This window comes from Felis catus, chromosome A2, assembly GCF_018350175.1.
Source record: "Felis catus isolate Fca126 chromosome A2, F.catus_Fca126_mat1.0, whole genome shotgun sequence".
In the NCBI taxonomy this organism is placed as follows: domain Eukaryota; kingdom Metazoa; phylum Chordata; class Mammalia; order Carnivora; family Felidae; genus Felis; species Felis catus.
This window is the reverse complement of record NC_058369.1, coordinates 135,006,800-135,023,872: the sequence shown is the minus strand read 5'-3', so window position 1 is coordinate 135,023,872 and position 17,073 is coordinate 135,006,800. Positions and strand designations below refer to the sequence as shown.

Sequence of the window (17,073 nt, the reverse complement as noted above, 5' to 3'; positions counted from 1 at the left end):
AGTATTTAAGACAGATAAGAAATAGATGAATAATCTGTCTTATTTTTTGCAGTAAGAATGCTAACTGTCACGGTCTAGTGCAGCATGAAATCTTCCTAACAACTATGAACTGAAAAGGATTTATGGACTCAGCTGCACTACTTTCCTCCTAACCATACAGCCCAAGCCTCACTGACTTGTGCATGATGCAATGCAACCTTTTAAAAATCACCAACTACAGAAAGGTGGAGTTAGGAAAGGAGAGAGAGGAGGGAGATTTAAACACTGTCAGAGATTCTCTGGTTCCAGAAAATTCTAAGATATTTAGTCATTTTAAAACGCCATTTTAATATGGCTTTCATGAGTCATAAAAGGAAGAACATTGGTCAAAATTAAATGTTCTACTTATACAGGTTCTCCATGTTCTGTATTTAAAACACCAGTTTGGCTACTTTTGAAGAAATGAAATTGGTGTAATTCAGTTGCATGTACACACGTGCACACACACACACACACACACACACACACACACACATCACATATACTCTTCCCATATCTCTTTCATGGAGTTGCTGAGTTCAGATTTCTAGTGTCTCAAATTACCAAGGCTGTGTGTTTAAAAAAGTATAACATTGCATATGGTTTTACAAATACACTAAACAACGACAACAGAAAGAGTGCATGTAGATTTAAGTTTGTTTTCTTACTATCTTCTAGTTTATTCCTGACTGATCAAACTAAATCTTAATAACTGTGTCTCACCTAACAGAAAATAATTTGGTTTAAAACCCAGTCACCCTGCACAAATCTTGCCCCAAACCGTAACTAAATGAAAACAGCCATGCACTTCGGCAGGCGGTGGGGGGTGGGGGCAGGCACTTCTGACTTGCACACTTTGTTTACTTGGGCTTAGCACCAGGAGACCGAGACCTTTAACTTGAATCTTTCACAAGAATCATTTACTAAAGTTCAACTGTTCTATATGTGGACAGGGAAAATACATATCGGGTCCTCACCAGAAAATTATTTTCAAGCAAAATATATTTGGACGAAGACATTTAAAAAAATGCCATGACGATTTTCATAGTGCCAAACATATGCTTAAACAAGGCAGCAAAGAGCTAGAGAGCATTGCTACAATGTCAATTGAGTTCATCAGTAGAAGCTAAGTTTTCTAGGAGGCACTTTTGTCTTGTTCAACTACATTTCCTTAATGTCTAGAAGAGTGCCTCCTTAATGTCTAGAAGAATGGTTTGTATTCAATAAATATTTTTGGAATGAATTAAAGAATGAAATGGCTCACAGAGTATAGATGTTAGTATAGTCATCAGCTGTACCTATACTGTTCTTCTAGGAACTTTGAGAGAGTTAGCTACCCATGAGTGTTCAATGACTACTTGCCTCCCATATTGTCCTGGGGGTAACCTCTAGTCTTTTTTTTTTTTTTAAGTTTATTTACTTTGAGAGAGAGAGAGAGACAGAGACAGAGAGAGAGAGAGAAAGAGAGCGAGCATGAGCGGGGGAAGGGAAGAGACAGAGGGAGAGAGAATCTGAAGCAGGCTCCGTGCTGTCAGCACAGACCTTCATCAGGGCTCAATCCCCAAAACTGTGAGATCATGACCTGAGCGGAAATCAAGAGTTATGGATACTTAACTGACTGAGCCACCAGGCACCCTGGTAACCTCCAGTCTTATGTGTGATGAGACAAGGCCACCATCTATGCATCAGACAGGAAGAAACTTTCTGTCCTATCTGCTCCTGCATGGCTGGCATCCCTAGCTTGCATGGTTCAGCTTAAGATTCTGGGTTATTCTATGAGCAGATCTCTGTGTGTGATGGAGGCTCATTTCTGGGCACCTGGTAGATTAAGTAGGTGGTGAGGAAACCACTGAGTCAAATAAGTCAGGAGGGAAAAGTCCCAGGGTAAGGAAATCGGGAGCCATACTGCTCACTAGCCACCATTCTTTTATTCACAAAGCACTAAAGGAGAGCAACTGCTCAAGGAGAGAACTACTTAGGGAGTGTGAAGCAAGCACTTCAAGTACAGGTCTCAGGGTGATGTGCCCAAATGCCACCTTGAAGGGAAAACCTTGGAGGGAGATGGTGTTTTCACTGGTGTCTCACAGCCAAATGAATAAACTGAGTTCGGAATTTTTTCATCAATGGGATTTATGTTTACCAAAAAACATACATGAGAGCTGACAGATTCCTACCTCATAGATTGTAGGCAGACAGATCTCTTGAGTCCATGTTCCACTGGGGCATTCCTCCAGTTGCACACATTTATCGTGGCACCAGCCACACTGCACAAAGGGAGGGGCAGAAAGACACTGACTGCAGGACTGGAAATGTTCACAGCCTAAGCCATTCAGTGGGATCTTGGTGATCTGTGAAGAAAAGTGTTGGAAAGAGCTTCCAGAGAGGTTTTTTATCGGTTTGTTAAATGAAAAGTAAATACCCCAAAGATATATGTAACTATAATCGTATAGAGTCTATTAGAGATAGCACTAATGTGTAAAAAACATGTAATATAATAATGGTTAAGTGATTTAAATCAAAAAACCAAATTCCTTCCTTTCTTCTATTGTTGGCACATATGTGATAAACATTACCATTACTGTCCAGGGAACATAAGTACTGTCATGCAATGTTAGAAGTTTTATTTAGTAGGGACATTCTGCTCTATCTGAAGTGTGATTTTAAAACATAAGAGAGTTTATTTATTTATTTATTTATTTATTTATTTATTTATTTAATTTTTTTTCAATGTTTATTTATTTTTGAGACAGAGAGAGAGCATGAACAGGGGAGGGGCAGAGACAGAGGGAGACACAGAATCTGAAACAGGCTGCAGGCTCTGAGCGGTCGGCACAGAGCCCGACGCGGGGCTTGAACTCACGGGCCGTGAGATCATGACCTGAGCCGATGCTGGACGCTTAACCGACCAAGCCACCCAGGCGCCCCTTAAAACATAAGAGAGTTTAATATAAGCTGCTGGAAAACACACTTGACCCCTGGGAAATTCTAAGTAAGTTTACACATCACTCAGCATCAAGATGCATCTCCTCTCAGGAAAGAGGGATTGCTGGCTGGTGTCAGATTCCAATGTACATTTCAGGACTTACCAGCCTGCACTAGAGTCTGCCCTTAGGACTGTAATTCTCATTCTGCATGTTTGTTTTTCTCATTGAGAAATACAGGACAAAAGGAGTAGTACACATTACAAGGAGGACCTCCCTTTGGTCCAGTCTTCCTAAATAAAAATTTAACTTGGCTTCAGAAGATCTCTGGAATACTCAAGAAATAACCTGAGAAAGGAGAGGTGAATCCAAGACCAAAACAAAACTTAAAAAGGGTCATATGATACATGCTTTAAATATCCACTCAGGAAAACTACAGCCCTGGAACCTCCCTGTGGGAATGGGGCTTACCTTCTTTCCAGTAACAACCAGTGTGTAGCCATTTTGGTTTAATGGGTGCTCCACAATTGCTTCTGAAGACACAGGGTGGGAATCCAGGCGAAAATTCACATGAGGTGTTGATGATCCTGATCGAGAAACCACAACCTGAGAAACAAAACACAAGCACCCTTAGTCCAATGAGTTCAGTTTAAATATAAGTGGAAAATGTGGATGATAATGTTAATAACAGATTAGGAGAGCTTGTGGGTATCTGAAGTGAAGGCCCAACAGTTTATCTCATTGTAAATCAATACAACATCTCCTAATCTCCTGCTGTGAAGACAGTTCATCTGAACCCCCAAGACAGACTTTTGCATATGATCTTTTAACAGTTTATTGAGAAGGAGATCTTTCAGTCAATCAGCCAGCACATGCAGACAAATCCTCACAATTGTATGGGGAACTGGAAGAGCCAAAACTCTCTCCAAAACAGAAGACCTCACTTATGCTACAAGGATTTCAGATTATTTTTTAAATCTATCTTCCTTCCCCTCCTCACTGGGCAGCTTTCCTTGATGTAATGGAAAGGTTAGCAGACAGGGAGTCTGGAGACCCGAATCTAGTTCCAGCTTTGCTAACTCTTAAGCCATATTTATAGATCTTCTGAGATCAAAATAGGCCTTCAGGTACTTTAATGGTCATTTTTATAAACCATTGTCCTATCAGATGTTATTTCTTGGATTATAAAGTTCTTCTTGGCCTGGTTTTACAATAAGGCCTGATGGTTTTAACAATGCCTTGGAAATGGAGTTTGAGGACTTGTGTCATTCTTGCTTTCAGGTATTTCTAATTTGGGATGTTTCTCAGGCTATATAATTACTATCTTCTCTACTGCAAGAACCCAGTAATAATGAAGTCCAGGGATAAAATCCGAATGACAATCTGAGATGAACACTCAGACTTCAGGAGTATTTAAGAGTGCTCAGAAGGGCACCTGGGTGGCTCAGTTGGTTAAGTGGCCGACTTCAGCTCAGGTCATGATCTCGCAGTTTGTGAGTTCAAGCCCCACGCCGGGGTCTGTGCTGACAGCTCAAAGCCTGGAGCCTGCTTTGGATTCTGTGTCTCCCTCTCTCTCTGACCCTCCCCCATTCACACTCTGTCTCTCTCTCAAAAATAAATAAACATTAGAAAATAAAAAGAGTGGTCAGAAAGATTTTCATTCTTAATAGGCTGTGGGTTTGCATCTACATGAGGTGCAGGAGGCTTACTGCATGCAGCTCTGGGCTTGAAACTGACTTTGTGAAATTGCCTGACATCCCAAATATCCTTTTTTGTTTCATTGAAAGTGTATTTATTTGTTGTGGGTATGAAATCACAGGACAAACGTGGGCATCTGTGAGGTTATGATTAAATAACCATTCCCTCTACCTCACCTTTCTTATCTGTAAAATGGGAATGAAAATTAACTGCTTAGTACTCTAACAAACTCACATACAACATATAAATGTCCTGGAGAGCTAGCAGTAAATTTTTTCCTCAGCACAGGGAGTCAAGTAGCTTGAAACAATTTGGGAAGATTTCCAAAGTACCTAATTTGCTTCCAGAGAGTGGGTTGTTGATAGAGAAACTAACCAAATTCACATACAGTCATAAAAGTTAAACATCATGACATTTTTTTTCTAACACATGTTCTATTCCAAACATGCAATACTTTCAAAACATCTCCATTAAGCAGGGTGGCTATTTTTGCACAGAAGTAAATGATAGATCACAGGTCATTTGATCAGGATGGGAAAGGATGGGAACCGTTATTCCTAAATGTAGGCCAAATAGTTATTTGTGACTTTTGTAGCCAAAGTAAAAAGAAGTTTGATTACCAGTCCTACCTCCTGCTGGGTGCAGGTTACAAGCAGAATTATCAGGACATTAGACTTCTAGAGCCTCTATCCCAAATTATCCATATTTCAGTTATATAATTTTTCAATTTTGACTCACTTCTGGTGCTCACCACTTGTTTTTCCTATCTGTCAACCCTCATTTTTTTTTTCCATATATCCCTGATTGCTGCCAATCACTTTCAACTACAAAGGTGAAAAAAAAATCTTTCACACATGTCAAAAACAAAACAAAACCCCAGCCTCTCTTAATAACCAGACTCTGTTCTCTGCCTCATTCTGTGCTTTCCACTTCACTGAAGATTATTCATCCCCCTGAACTTCCTACAAATATTTCCATTTTGCCTCTCTTTGTCTTGTGCTTCCATTCTATTCAGACCTGCTATATAACAATCAACTCTTAGTACCCTTTTTTTCTCCTATGTTTTTTGCTCTCTTTAATATCATTTCCCACATCTATAATAAGCAATTCCTTCCTAATTACGAGGTCATCATCTTTGACTTTATCAAATATCTGAAGTCCATCCAAATGTTCATTTCCCAGAAAGGATTAACCTTTATCTCTCTTTTCATAAAGAAGCTCTTTGCACCTCTGGAACTGGAATTGATTTAGTGTATTCCCTAAGACTTCTTGTCTGGAGAGCACCATATATATGGTAACTGAGCCAGTCATTGTGCTAAGAGCTTTAAATGGACATTTTGTTTACTTCTCACAATAATCGTACAAGGTAGGTACTAATATTCTCCATAAAGAAAATAAGACAGAATTTTAGCTAGGAAGTACAAGAGTCAGGTTTCCAAGGAGCTTTATCTAATGCTAGAATCTGACTGCTTGGCCTCTTCTTAAACACTCAACTGCTACACTCTTGGAGCACCAGAATAAATACTAATAAAAAGCTTCAACTCTGAGCTCTCAAGAGCCACTTGTGAGTCAAACATTAAAACAAATTTCCCAATATATTTGCCTTGCCAATCCTCCTTGTTTCAGCAATCTTGGCTGCACAAGTTAAGTGTGCCTAAGGAGAAAGACTCTACGTCTGAATAGTTTTTGACGGTACAGAGGAAATGTTATTTAGTAGAGCCAGTGAGCTCTACTTTTGAGCATGAGCTAGGATGAGTGGGGCTTCATACAGAAAATGAGATGAACGAGAGAAGATGGGAAGGCTGTGTGGAAAAGTGAGATACCTGGAATTTTAAGCAGAGGTCATATCACAGATGTAAATACCTTTTTGTTGATCATTAGCCCTTTCTCTACAGGTATACCTACTGCTGTAACATGCCAAGAACGCTTTTCTATCATTAATTTCTCACTTTATCTTATTGCTAGAATTCCAAATAATGGAATAACCACTTTAACTTCAAAATACCCCTGAAGCAATGCTGTTAAGAAATTAGAAGTTCCTTTTGGTCATCATGGAGATAGTTTTAAGGACAGAACTAAATCTGGCATTTAAATTTAATTCTTAGGACAAATCGCTTGGCAATCTTAGGGTAAGTATAAAATAGAAGAATGGCAATTATCTTTGAGTTTCTACTATGTTGACAACTAATTTTTAATGTTTATCTCAAAAAATACATGCCTTTTTCTTTAATGCTCCTGAAAATATAAGACTAATATGTTTGGGTGTGAGGGACTAGGGAGGAATCTAAATGTACTTGATTGTTGTGGCTGTGATCTCAAATGATATGGGAGAAGACATGGGGAAGAAATATATGTACAAATAAAATAAAACCTTTGTGGTTAGGCTCCAAAATCCATAAACCTCAGTAAAATAATTCTGCATGATGTATCTTCAAATACGTAAGGGCAAGATTCCCTTACCCATGCACAGAGTTCTATTTATTTATTTATTTATTTTAAAATCTTTTTTAAATTTATTTATTTTAAATCTTTACTGTTTATTTATTTTTCAGAAAAAGAGACAGAGTGTGAGCAGGGGAGGTGTACAGAGAAAGAGGGAGACACAGAATCTGAAGCAGGCTCCAGGCTCTGAGCTGTCAGTACAGAGCCTGACATGGGGCTTGAACTTGTGAATTGCCAGATCATGACCTGAGCCGAAACTGGATGCTTAACCAACTGAGCCACGCAGGTGCTACTAGAGCTTTATTTTTGATTAAACTGTTTCAAAATTTAATTTTCCTTAAGAATGATGAATACAATTCAACATGAGATATTTGTATGTTGCTTTCTCTTCATTTTTTAAAAGTGGACAGTTCAATGGTTTTTGGTATAGTCACAGATTTGTGCAACCATCACCACAACCAATATTGGAACATTGTCATTATCTCAAACAGAAACCCAACACCTCTTAGCTATCATCTTCTTTATCTCCTCACACCCTCCAGTTTCTTGCAACCATGAATCTACCTTCTATCTCTATAGATTTCCCTATTCGGGACATTTAAATGAACTGAATCCTACAATATGTGATTTTTTTTGTGACTGGTTTCTTTAACTTAGCATAATATTTTCAAGGTTCATTATGTTAGAACATGTATCAGTACTTCATTCCTTTTTATTGCTGAATAATATTCCATTATATGGATATTCCCTAAGGAATGTTTTATTTATGCATTTGCAGCTGATGGGACATTTGGGCTGTTTCCATTTTTGGCTATTGTGAATAATGCTACTATCAACGTTCATATACAACTTTTTGTGAGAACATATATTTTCATTTCTCAGGTATATACTCAGGAGCAGAAATGTCAGATTTACAATAACTCTATATTTAACTTTTTGAAGAACTGCCATACCATTTTCCATAGGTGTGCACAATTCTACATTCCCACCAACAATGTATGAGGGTTTTAATTTTTCCACAACTTCACTGACATTTGTTATTTTCCATTTTCTTGATTATTTATAGTCAACCCATAGTTGTATGAAGTCATCCTTCATTGTGATTTTGGTTTGCATTTCTCTGCCAAATGTGTGCTTAAATTAAGTAAAAGGCAAGCTTACTTCTCGAGATGTACAGTCTCCCATCCATTCCTCCTACCCAAGACTGAGAACCTGGGTATCACTTGCTTAGCCTCCCAACCTGTATCCTAAATATCCCCTCAGGATCAGACTGGACTTCTGTACAACAAGGTCCTAGAGAGGCTGGAGATGGGAAAGGGGTAAAAAATGGAATAAAAGTGGATTTTCACTAGAAGAATCAGAGTGGGAGATGCAGCACACTCCCTGGACCCTATTGCCTTTTTTTTAAAAAGTTTATTTTATTTTGAGAGAGAGAGAGCATGCACACAAGCAGGAGATGGGCAGAGAGAGAGAGAGAGAGAGAGAGAGAGAGAGAAAGAGAAAGAGAGAGAATCCCAAGCAGGTTCCACACTATCAGTGCAGAGCCTGATACAGGGCTTGAACTCACGAACAGTGAGATCATGACCTGAGCTGAAATCAAGAGTTGGACACTTAACCAACTGAGACATCCAGGCACCCTGGGCCCCACTGCTTTTTGAAGATCAAAGTAGAGCTCGCTTTGGCAGCACATATACTAATTGAGGATCAAAGTAAATTTTCCTTTTTTAAGAACAGAATATATACAGTTCAATTTCTAGGCAAATAGAACTGAATGGGACCTGTGATAACATCTAGACTGATTTCTAATTTAAAAACAAAGAAAAATAGAGGACTTTTGTTAGGGAATGAGGAAAACTTCATTTGTCATGAAAGATGATGCAAATTGTTGGAGTTTGAAACTCAATGAGAAAAAAATGTGAATTGAAAGAAAAAAATGTGAGAGGAGATGACACCATTAATAAACAGCCTGGGTTGTAACTGGGTGTGACCTTATGGATCTAGAGTGGGTCTGCTTTAACTGTAGTTCCCAACACAGGATTGGGCACATAGTAGGTCCTAAAGGTGTCTCTATTGCCTAAATATATGAATGGCCTGAAATAAGAAACTCACTTAAGTCTTGATGAAGGGGTAAGGTTTTTAGACGTTTCAGATATTTACATAACCTCCAACAGTTCAATTTGCATTTTCAACGTATGGCTTCTAATGCCTCTTGCGTCTTGCTTACTGCAACAGACTGAATGTTTGTGCCCACCTAAAATGCAGATGTTGAAATCTTAACCTCCAATGTGATGGTGCAAGTAGGTGGGGCCTTTGGGAGGCAATTAGGTCATTAGGACAGAGTCCTCACAAACCAGATTAGTGTCCTTATAAAAGGGACCTCAGAGAGCTCTCTTTCCCTCTTTCCACCATGTGAAGATACAGCAAGAACAGCCATTTATGAACCAGGAATCAGATTCTCACCAGAAACCAGATCTGCTGTATCTTGACCTTGAGCTTCCTAGCCTCCTGAACTGTAAGAGATAAATATTTGCTGTTTAAGCCACCAGGTCTATGGGAAATTTGTTAAAGTAGCCTGAACTGGTTTAGACACCTGCTTTAGGTTTACTACCTTCTTCAGTATGTGAGAGAAATTGGTGTTTCTATAGCAAGAAATCAGATATGAAGAGTGGAACCACTTATTTCAATCAAGGTAAACATCTAGTTTTCTGGAATGGAAAAAAAACAACAACAAACAACAACAACACGAGAAACAGAAATTGCTGATTGGTGCTGACAGCTCAAGAAATAAAAGTCGTAAGACAAAGTACCAGGTGGTAAGAGACGAATTAAATGAAGCTTTACTGTGTTCTTTCTTTCCTTTATTCTTTTTGGTAAACGGGCATGAGTCCTTCTATACCAACTTGATACTACAAAAGCCAGGTATACACAAACAGCACAATAATTTTCCTTATTGCTGCACTACTGATGTGGGTGTGTGTTTAAATTTTTTAAAATGAATCATTGTGAGTTGAAATGAGTCAAAACCAGATTGAGACTTCTGCAAAAAAAATATCAAGCAACTAAAACCCAAAAAGACTAGAAAATATAAAAAAAAAATTAATCAGTACTTTCAAATCAATACTCCAAATACAGTAATTGTAGGATCTGTCAATCTATACACAGAGTATATCTGTTTTCGAATTTTAGAAGTGATAAAAGTTAAAAAAAAAAACTACTGATTCGTATACTTCATGTTTTAAAATGTGTTTCTACTCTGTCAATAAAGCACCCAAACAAGAAATCCTAGTTATTTCTTACTACCAAAAAACAAAACAAACAAAAGCTTACCATTTTCTCAAGGTTTCAAATATTTATGTTTTAATTTTCTATGCATATAATAGTGTATAAGATATATGTATTTCAAGAGCATGCATGAATTCATTTTAGGAGATATACATGCCCTAGGTTTAAATTTTAGTTATAGATAGAAGTCTGAAATTATTATTTATAATGGGTTCTTTTTCAAACAAAAGAAGTCTCACAATTCATGAATATATTTTCTCCTAAAGAAATATACCAAATCAGGGGTGCCTGGGTGGCTCAGTCAGTTAAGCATCTGACTCTTGATTTCATTTCAGGTAATGATCTCACGGTTTGTGGGATTAAGCCCTGCATTGGGCTCTGTACTGACAGCATGGAGCCTGCTTGGGATTCTTTATCTCCCTCTCTCTCTCCCCCTCCCCAGCTCGTGCTCTCTCTCAAAATAAATGAATAAACATTTAATAAAAAGAAATATACCAAATCTACCATTCTTTAGGGATATAATTAAATCAATGATGTACACATTAAAAACAAGGACAGATGATATTTTATCTGAGCATTTTATAAAGGAGACCAGTAAATCAACAATCCCTAAAGAGAAGTGTTGTTTATTTGCTTGGGTCTCTGCTGGATGCTCATATCATTCATTTGTTACTCTAAAATAGCAGTAATCCCAAAGATAATGTATGCTACAGGCTTCCAACAAAAGGCACTGACATACCATGACGGTGGTACAGGAACTGAAAGAATTTGAAGACAGGATGTCAATAGATGAATTGATTCTTCTTACTGGAAGTGTGTAATTATTTTTAAGTTTACTGATTACTAACATAATCCTTTAAGTAATGATCATAAGTAATGATCACAAGCAAAGGATGTCTTTTTAGGTGATCCCTCTGTCTTTTTAACTTTCTTGCTTATGATCCAACTAGTCCAGTTAAGAGGCACAAGAGAATAGGGGTGATGAGTGGGAACAGCCTCAAAGAATCAGGGAGAGGGGAAAAGGGGATGGGAGAAGAGCAAGGATGATGCCAAAGAACCCAGGGACAGCTGTGACAGTGCCCAGGCAGTGGCCACAGTATATAGACAAGGTAGCTGCCCAGTGAATGTTTGTGGAACTGAACTTATAAAGTATTGAAAGTGCCTTCCTCCCCCCAACCCACCCGATATACTCACTCTCTCTGGCCTGACAGTCAGGCACAAATATTTTCATAGCAATGCCTTGCATCTAGAGATTAAAGGCCTTATATGAGAGCTTTAAAAAAATTATATATATATATATATATATATATATATATATATATATATATATATATATCAAGCAAGCATTATTTTTGCAAGCTGATTAGATGAGGAGCTCAGAAGGGGAGACGTGGGCAATCCCTGTGAATAGTCCTGTGATTGTCATGAGTAACGGTCCTCCCTCTCCCACGTAGCCCTGCACATTGTGCTAATGTTCTCAAGCCTTGTTCTTTTCAACATCCCTTCCCCATCTAAAATTTGTAAGAAGCCCCATTCTCACTGTTCACTTATACTATCTTGAATAATACTTATCATACTATTTTACTTCTAAGTATCCCAAGAGGGTGATCACACAAATAAAAACTGTTTTAGAAATTTGTATCTATGTTGAATTGGTGCTACAGAAAGACTCTAATACATGTGCACATCAGTATATTTAGATACATCTGCACCTGTATGAGATAAGTTACACATGTTTAAATGTTAGAAACATGTCAAACATGTCCTCTCTTCCATACATATAATATTGTTAGCTAAACAATATAATTCTTTCTAACCAAATAACCACTGTGAAATACCTGATTCACTTTGCACCCAACAGCTGGGGCTGAAGCTTGTATTCCCAGCCAGAGCTGAACATAAGCACAATAGGAAAGGCAGAAACAGCTGCAAATTCATGAGAGAAAACATTTGCAAAGCAACTCTGCCTTTAGGCTTCAGGGTAGGAAGGAAGTAAAAGTCATTTTTCTGTTCCTTTTCATATATGGCACCTGCCTTTGGAAAAAAAATTATGTCCATTCTATTTTATAACAGAAACTCCACAGTATTACTAAAACACAAGTTGTAGGAAAATTAGGCCTGGCCAGAGATTTAGCACTTTAACGCAGTCAAAACATTTACATAACTTGGTCCGCAGTTACTACTTGGCTAGCTTAAACTAGAAGTTCCCTAGGTCTTTGCTGCCGCTGGACTCCTCCCCCAACATTATTTGCTGTAAACAAACTGGATTTCAGTGATGTTGACTGTTTGATCCTTCAAATGCTTTAGGTTTATTTACATAAAATTTAAGGGACTGGAATTCTCTTGGACAAGTGTCAGAGAAATGAATCCTATATGTGGGTCTCAATAGCCCTTTGTCTGTATGTGTTTGTCTTGCTGTCTTGATATCAGGTACGTGTTCTTATCTCCCATACTAAAATTTTAGTTCCTTAAAGGCAGGTTCTGTGTCACTGCTTCCTTTGCTTCACTTATTTGCCTAGTAGAGCAAAGTTAGTAAGTTCTCAGTGGATATCTGATGAATTAAGAACCACACGGTTTAAAAAAAAATCAGTGATATCAGCACTTTCCATAAAATAAGTATCTACTTACTTATTTTCCTCTTTAATGTTTTGGATGCACAGATAATGGGCATAATATTGCTTCTTTTATGAAAATGCTGGGAGATAAGAATAAAACACGTGTCACAGCATTTCTGTCACAATGAGACTGATGTATGACATATCACTTAGGTGGTAAAATCTGTCACACAGCAGAATTTACTCAGTTATTAAAGTGATCTATCTAAAAATGGGATTTTATTAGAACTTTAGAATCTGGAAATAGGCCAGGAACCTTTTGATGTAAAAAAGTATCAGACCTAAAGTGACTATAGAAAGCTTATTAATATGAAACTGGATGAATGAGGTAATAAACAATTTAGAACAAAAAGAAAGAAAAAATAAAGATAACAAATCAACATAGTGAACACCTTAGGAATTCAACAGATGCAAGATTCTTTCATCCTCCTTCAATTTTTTTTTTTTTGGAATTCTGCAGAATAATATCAGTGTCAATTAAAAACACATTTAAACACAGAATTACATATTTTACAAGGATAATAGATATGACCATAACTCAAATACTTCAGAGTGCATGCAGAAGGGGACTGAGATTACACTCTTCAGATTTTGAGGAGTTAAGACAGAACTAACTGATCTGAGGTGGGTAAATAAGAACACTGGGCTGGGAGAAAGGGGAGGGGAGAAAAAGTATAGTAATTAGAAGCAGTGGGAGGAGGGGAGACCAAGTGTGGAAACATTTAGATAAGAGGATCTATATGATTAGTTTTGAGCTAGGAAGGTTTTATTTACATTTTATGACTTTGAAAAAATTCCAATATATCCAGCTAGTGTAAGAAAAACATGATTTAAAATATGGCAATGACCGATATCCATACCACTATAAAAACAATGGTAATTTTAAAAGATATATTTTGTAAAAGAATACAGATAGAAGATGTACAGATGGGCAAGTCATAGGAAAACATCATTGTCCTCAATTGGCTTACCAGAAGTCACTGTCTGATTAGGATGTTAATTACATCAGATTATTATGAAATAAGAATCTCTCTTTAGAAGAAATTTCTACTCTTTGTAAAAAGTCAACATTTCCATAGATACCCTGGTCATTCTGCATTAATCAAGATCCTACTAAGAACTCATGTTGAAAGCACTACTCAATTACTATTAAAGAAAACAGATTCAACACAAGAGCATTTTAATTTCTGCAAAGTGCTATGATTCTTGTATTCTGGAAACACAATAATTGCAAGTCTGAAATGTGAATTTTCACTTATAGAAATACTGTTGCTATCCATTAAAATCATTTAATAAAGTCCAGATTTTTCTCCCCCCAGTATATGAACTTCTTTGTGTTTGACCCCATCCTTTTGCAGAATCAGGAGAGCTGGAGTTACAATGGGATCCTGATGATAACGTCCCTTCCTAACTCTTGCCAATATTTCTCAATGATGTGAATGTTTCTTCTCATGGAGACACACGGTTCACACAATAGCTCTCCTTTGATCCGTAGCTTCCCTTGAAATAGGAAAACATCGCCTGGAAGTGCTTTAATTGTTTCATTTTATTTTCCAAATCATGTGACAGAAATCATGAATGGAAAAAAAAAAAACAACAGCAAACAAAATTCTAAACCATTCTGGGCAAGAAAATTAAAGCAACCACATTTAAACTGAAAGCTTCAAGAACTTAACAAAAAAATAGGCTATACACTTCATAAAGAGTGGACCAGGCTTCATTGTCTGGCTTTCAGTCTGTGTCTCTAGCTTTTACTGTGATTTTCACTTTACAATATCTGTAAATACCTTCTGTAAAAACAAAACCAAACTAATTGAACAATACCAAGTAAAACAGCCACAGCCACTCTCAGAAAACATTTACCTGCATAAAGCGACCCTCTGATGTCCCAAGATTAGCAATGGTGAGGTCTCCTTTAATGAAGGTGGATATAGATGTTAAGAGGACTTGGTTGAATTGGCCCATGAATAAGTCAACTCGCTGCAAAGCTGTGGTAAACTCCGTTCGATATTCATCACTGCGCACTTCACAGCCTGATGAATTTCTCAAAAGTGTCTGGAATAAAATATGGTCATAGAATTAATGTGAGTCAGATGCGAACAAGCTGGTAAGAAACTTTTCAGTGTGTCTTTTCAGAGCTCAGAGTAGAATAGCAAGGATAACCATGCAAATAAACAAAGAGCCCCAGACAGGCAGAAATTATTCTAGTGACCTACATGGCTCCAGTACTGGTAGGTGCTGCTATGTGTATATAGACTTAAACTGGGGTAAACCTTACTATCACAGTTTGCACCATGGTTGAATATGTACATACATAAAAATGGAACTTAGTGATGCTAATAAAAGAAAAACAAAATTATAGATGTCCCAGTCCTGGGCATAAAGGTATTGCTTCTAGCCTGGGTGGCTCAGTTGGTTAAGTGTCCGACTTCAGCTCAGGTCATGTTCTCACGGTATGTGGGTTCAAGCCCCGTGTCAGGCTCTGTGCTGAACGCTCAGAGTCTGGAGCCTACTTTGGATCCTGTGTCTCCATCTCTCTCTGTCCCTCCCCAGCTCAGACTCTGTCTCTCTCAAAAATAAATAAATATTAAACAAATAAAAAGGCAGTGCTTCCAGCAGGCAAGTCCAATGAGATGGATTTCAACTGGAATAATAATAAATGTTACAGTCATACATAATACATTATATATTTTAAAATACAATTTTAAAATAAAATTTAAAATGTGTGCCTTTGTGTGCAGTGAGGTGGTGGGGGGGGGGGTGGTGGCTGATAGATAATTCACCAGGAGGCAGCGGAACACAGACCCCAGACTCAAGTTCTGCATCAAATCCTAGTCTGTCATGCTTATTTACCTTACACAGACCCTATAGCCTCTATGTGTTTGTGAAATTCAGGTTATTCATTTCAGTCTCCCAGGAAAATCAAGAGACTTATAGAAATGTACCTACCTTGCATAGCTGTTATAAAAGTTAAATGAGCTAATTTACAGACATCTTTTACCATAGAACCCAGCACCCAGAAAATCCCACTGAAGTATTTGTCATTATTATGGTGAAAGGCTCAAAAAAATGTAGAAACCATGCATCAAATGCTGCAATAGTTAACTTACTAAAAGGCAATTACCACTCAATCAGGTATTTGTCTTTTAGGCTCAAGTGCAAAATTTTAAAAATATTGTTCAATTATACATGTCAGTTAAGCACTGTGGATCCCTTCCTTCACCTTGACACTTCAGTGTCCTGATTTTCCTTCTACTTCTTACACTGCAACATTTGGTCTCTGGTGTAGGGTCATCTACATCAGGGTTTCTCAAAGATCCATCCTAAGGCTGCTCCTCTCCTCACTCTTCACACTCTCTGTAGGCAACCTCTGTCTCTCCCATGATGTCTATTGCCATTTAGCTGACACACATTTGTACCTCCACCCTATCCTCTCCTCTGAGCTGACCATGCATATATCAAATTGCCTATGAAATACACACTCAGATGTCTCCAAGACCTCAGGTTCAACACAATCAAAGTAGAAACCATCATTTTCCCTCATGCCTGATCTGATGATACCACACACCCTAGTGGATGGTTCTATCATTCCACCAGATGCACAAGTCATAAATCTAGGTGTCATCCCTGATTCCTCCCCATGTATAGTCGATCACTTATTTTCATCAGTTGCAGTTTCTAAATATCTCCTGGATCCATCCAGTTTTCTCTGCCTCCATACTTCAACCCTTATTCAAGCTATGCCTTCCCTTTCCTGAACTACTACAATGGCTTCCAAGTTGGACCTGCCACATCTGATCTCACCCAATCTCTTTCCAGGTCCATTCTCGACACTGCAGCCAGATTTTTTCCCCCCATAAAACACAAATCTCATCATATCACTCTGTTTAAAACACTGAATGTCCCCCTACTGTTCTTAGGATAAAAGACAAAAATTTTAACATGGTCTGATGAGCCCTTCATCATCTGGATCCTACTGAACTTTCCAGAATGATTCTCATTGTGTTCTCCTTTGCACTCTGTACTCCAGGGAGCTGGCCTTTGGTCAGTTCTCCAAATATACCATATGTCCTCTCATTACAGGGCCTTTGCACATA

At 37.9% G+C, this 17,073-nt stretch overlaps 1 protein-coding gene across 4 annotated transcripts in view; it reads right to left on the bottom strand.

Moving 5' to 3' along the window:
• MET (MET proto-oncogene, receptor tyrosine kinase) overlaps positions 1 to 17,073 on the bottom strand; it is a 126,016-nt gene that overhangs the window by 57,661 nt on the left and 51,282 nt on the right. For all 4 annotated transcript variants that reach the window (XM_045041261.1, NM_001168696.1, XM_045041255.1 and 1 more), the window contains 3 exon segments: positions 14,840 to 15,031; positions 3,411 to 3,545; positions 2,193 to 2,366 (listed from right to left, as the gene is read on the bottom strand). In XM_045041261.1, the coding sequence (XP_044897196.1) occupies positions 2,193 to 2,366; positions 3,411 to 3,545; positions 14,840 to 15,031 (501 nt within the window).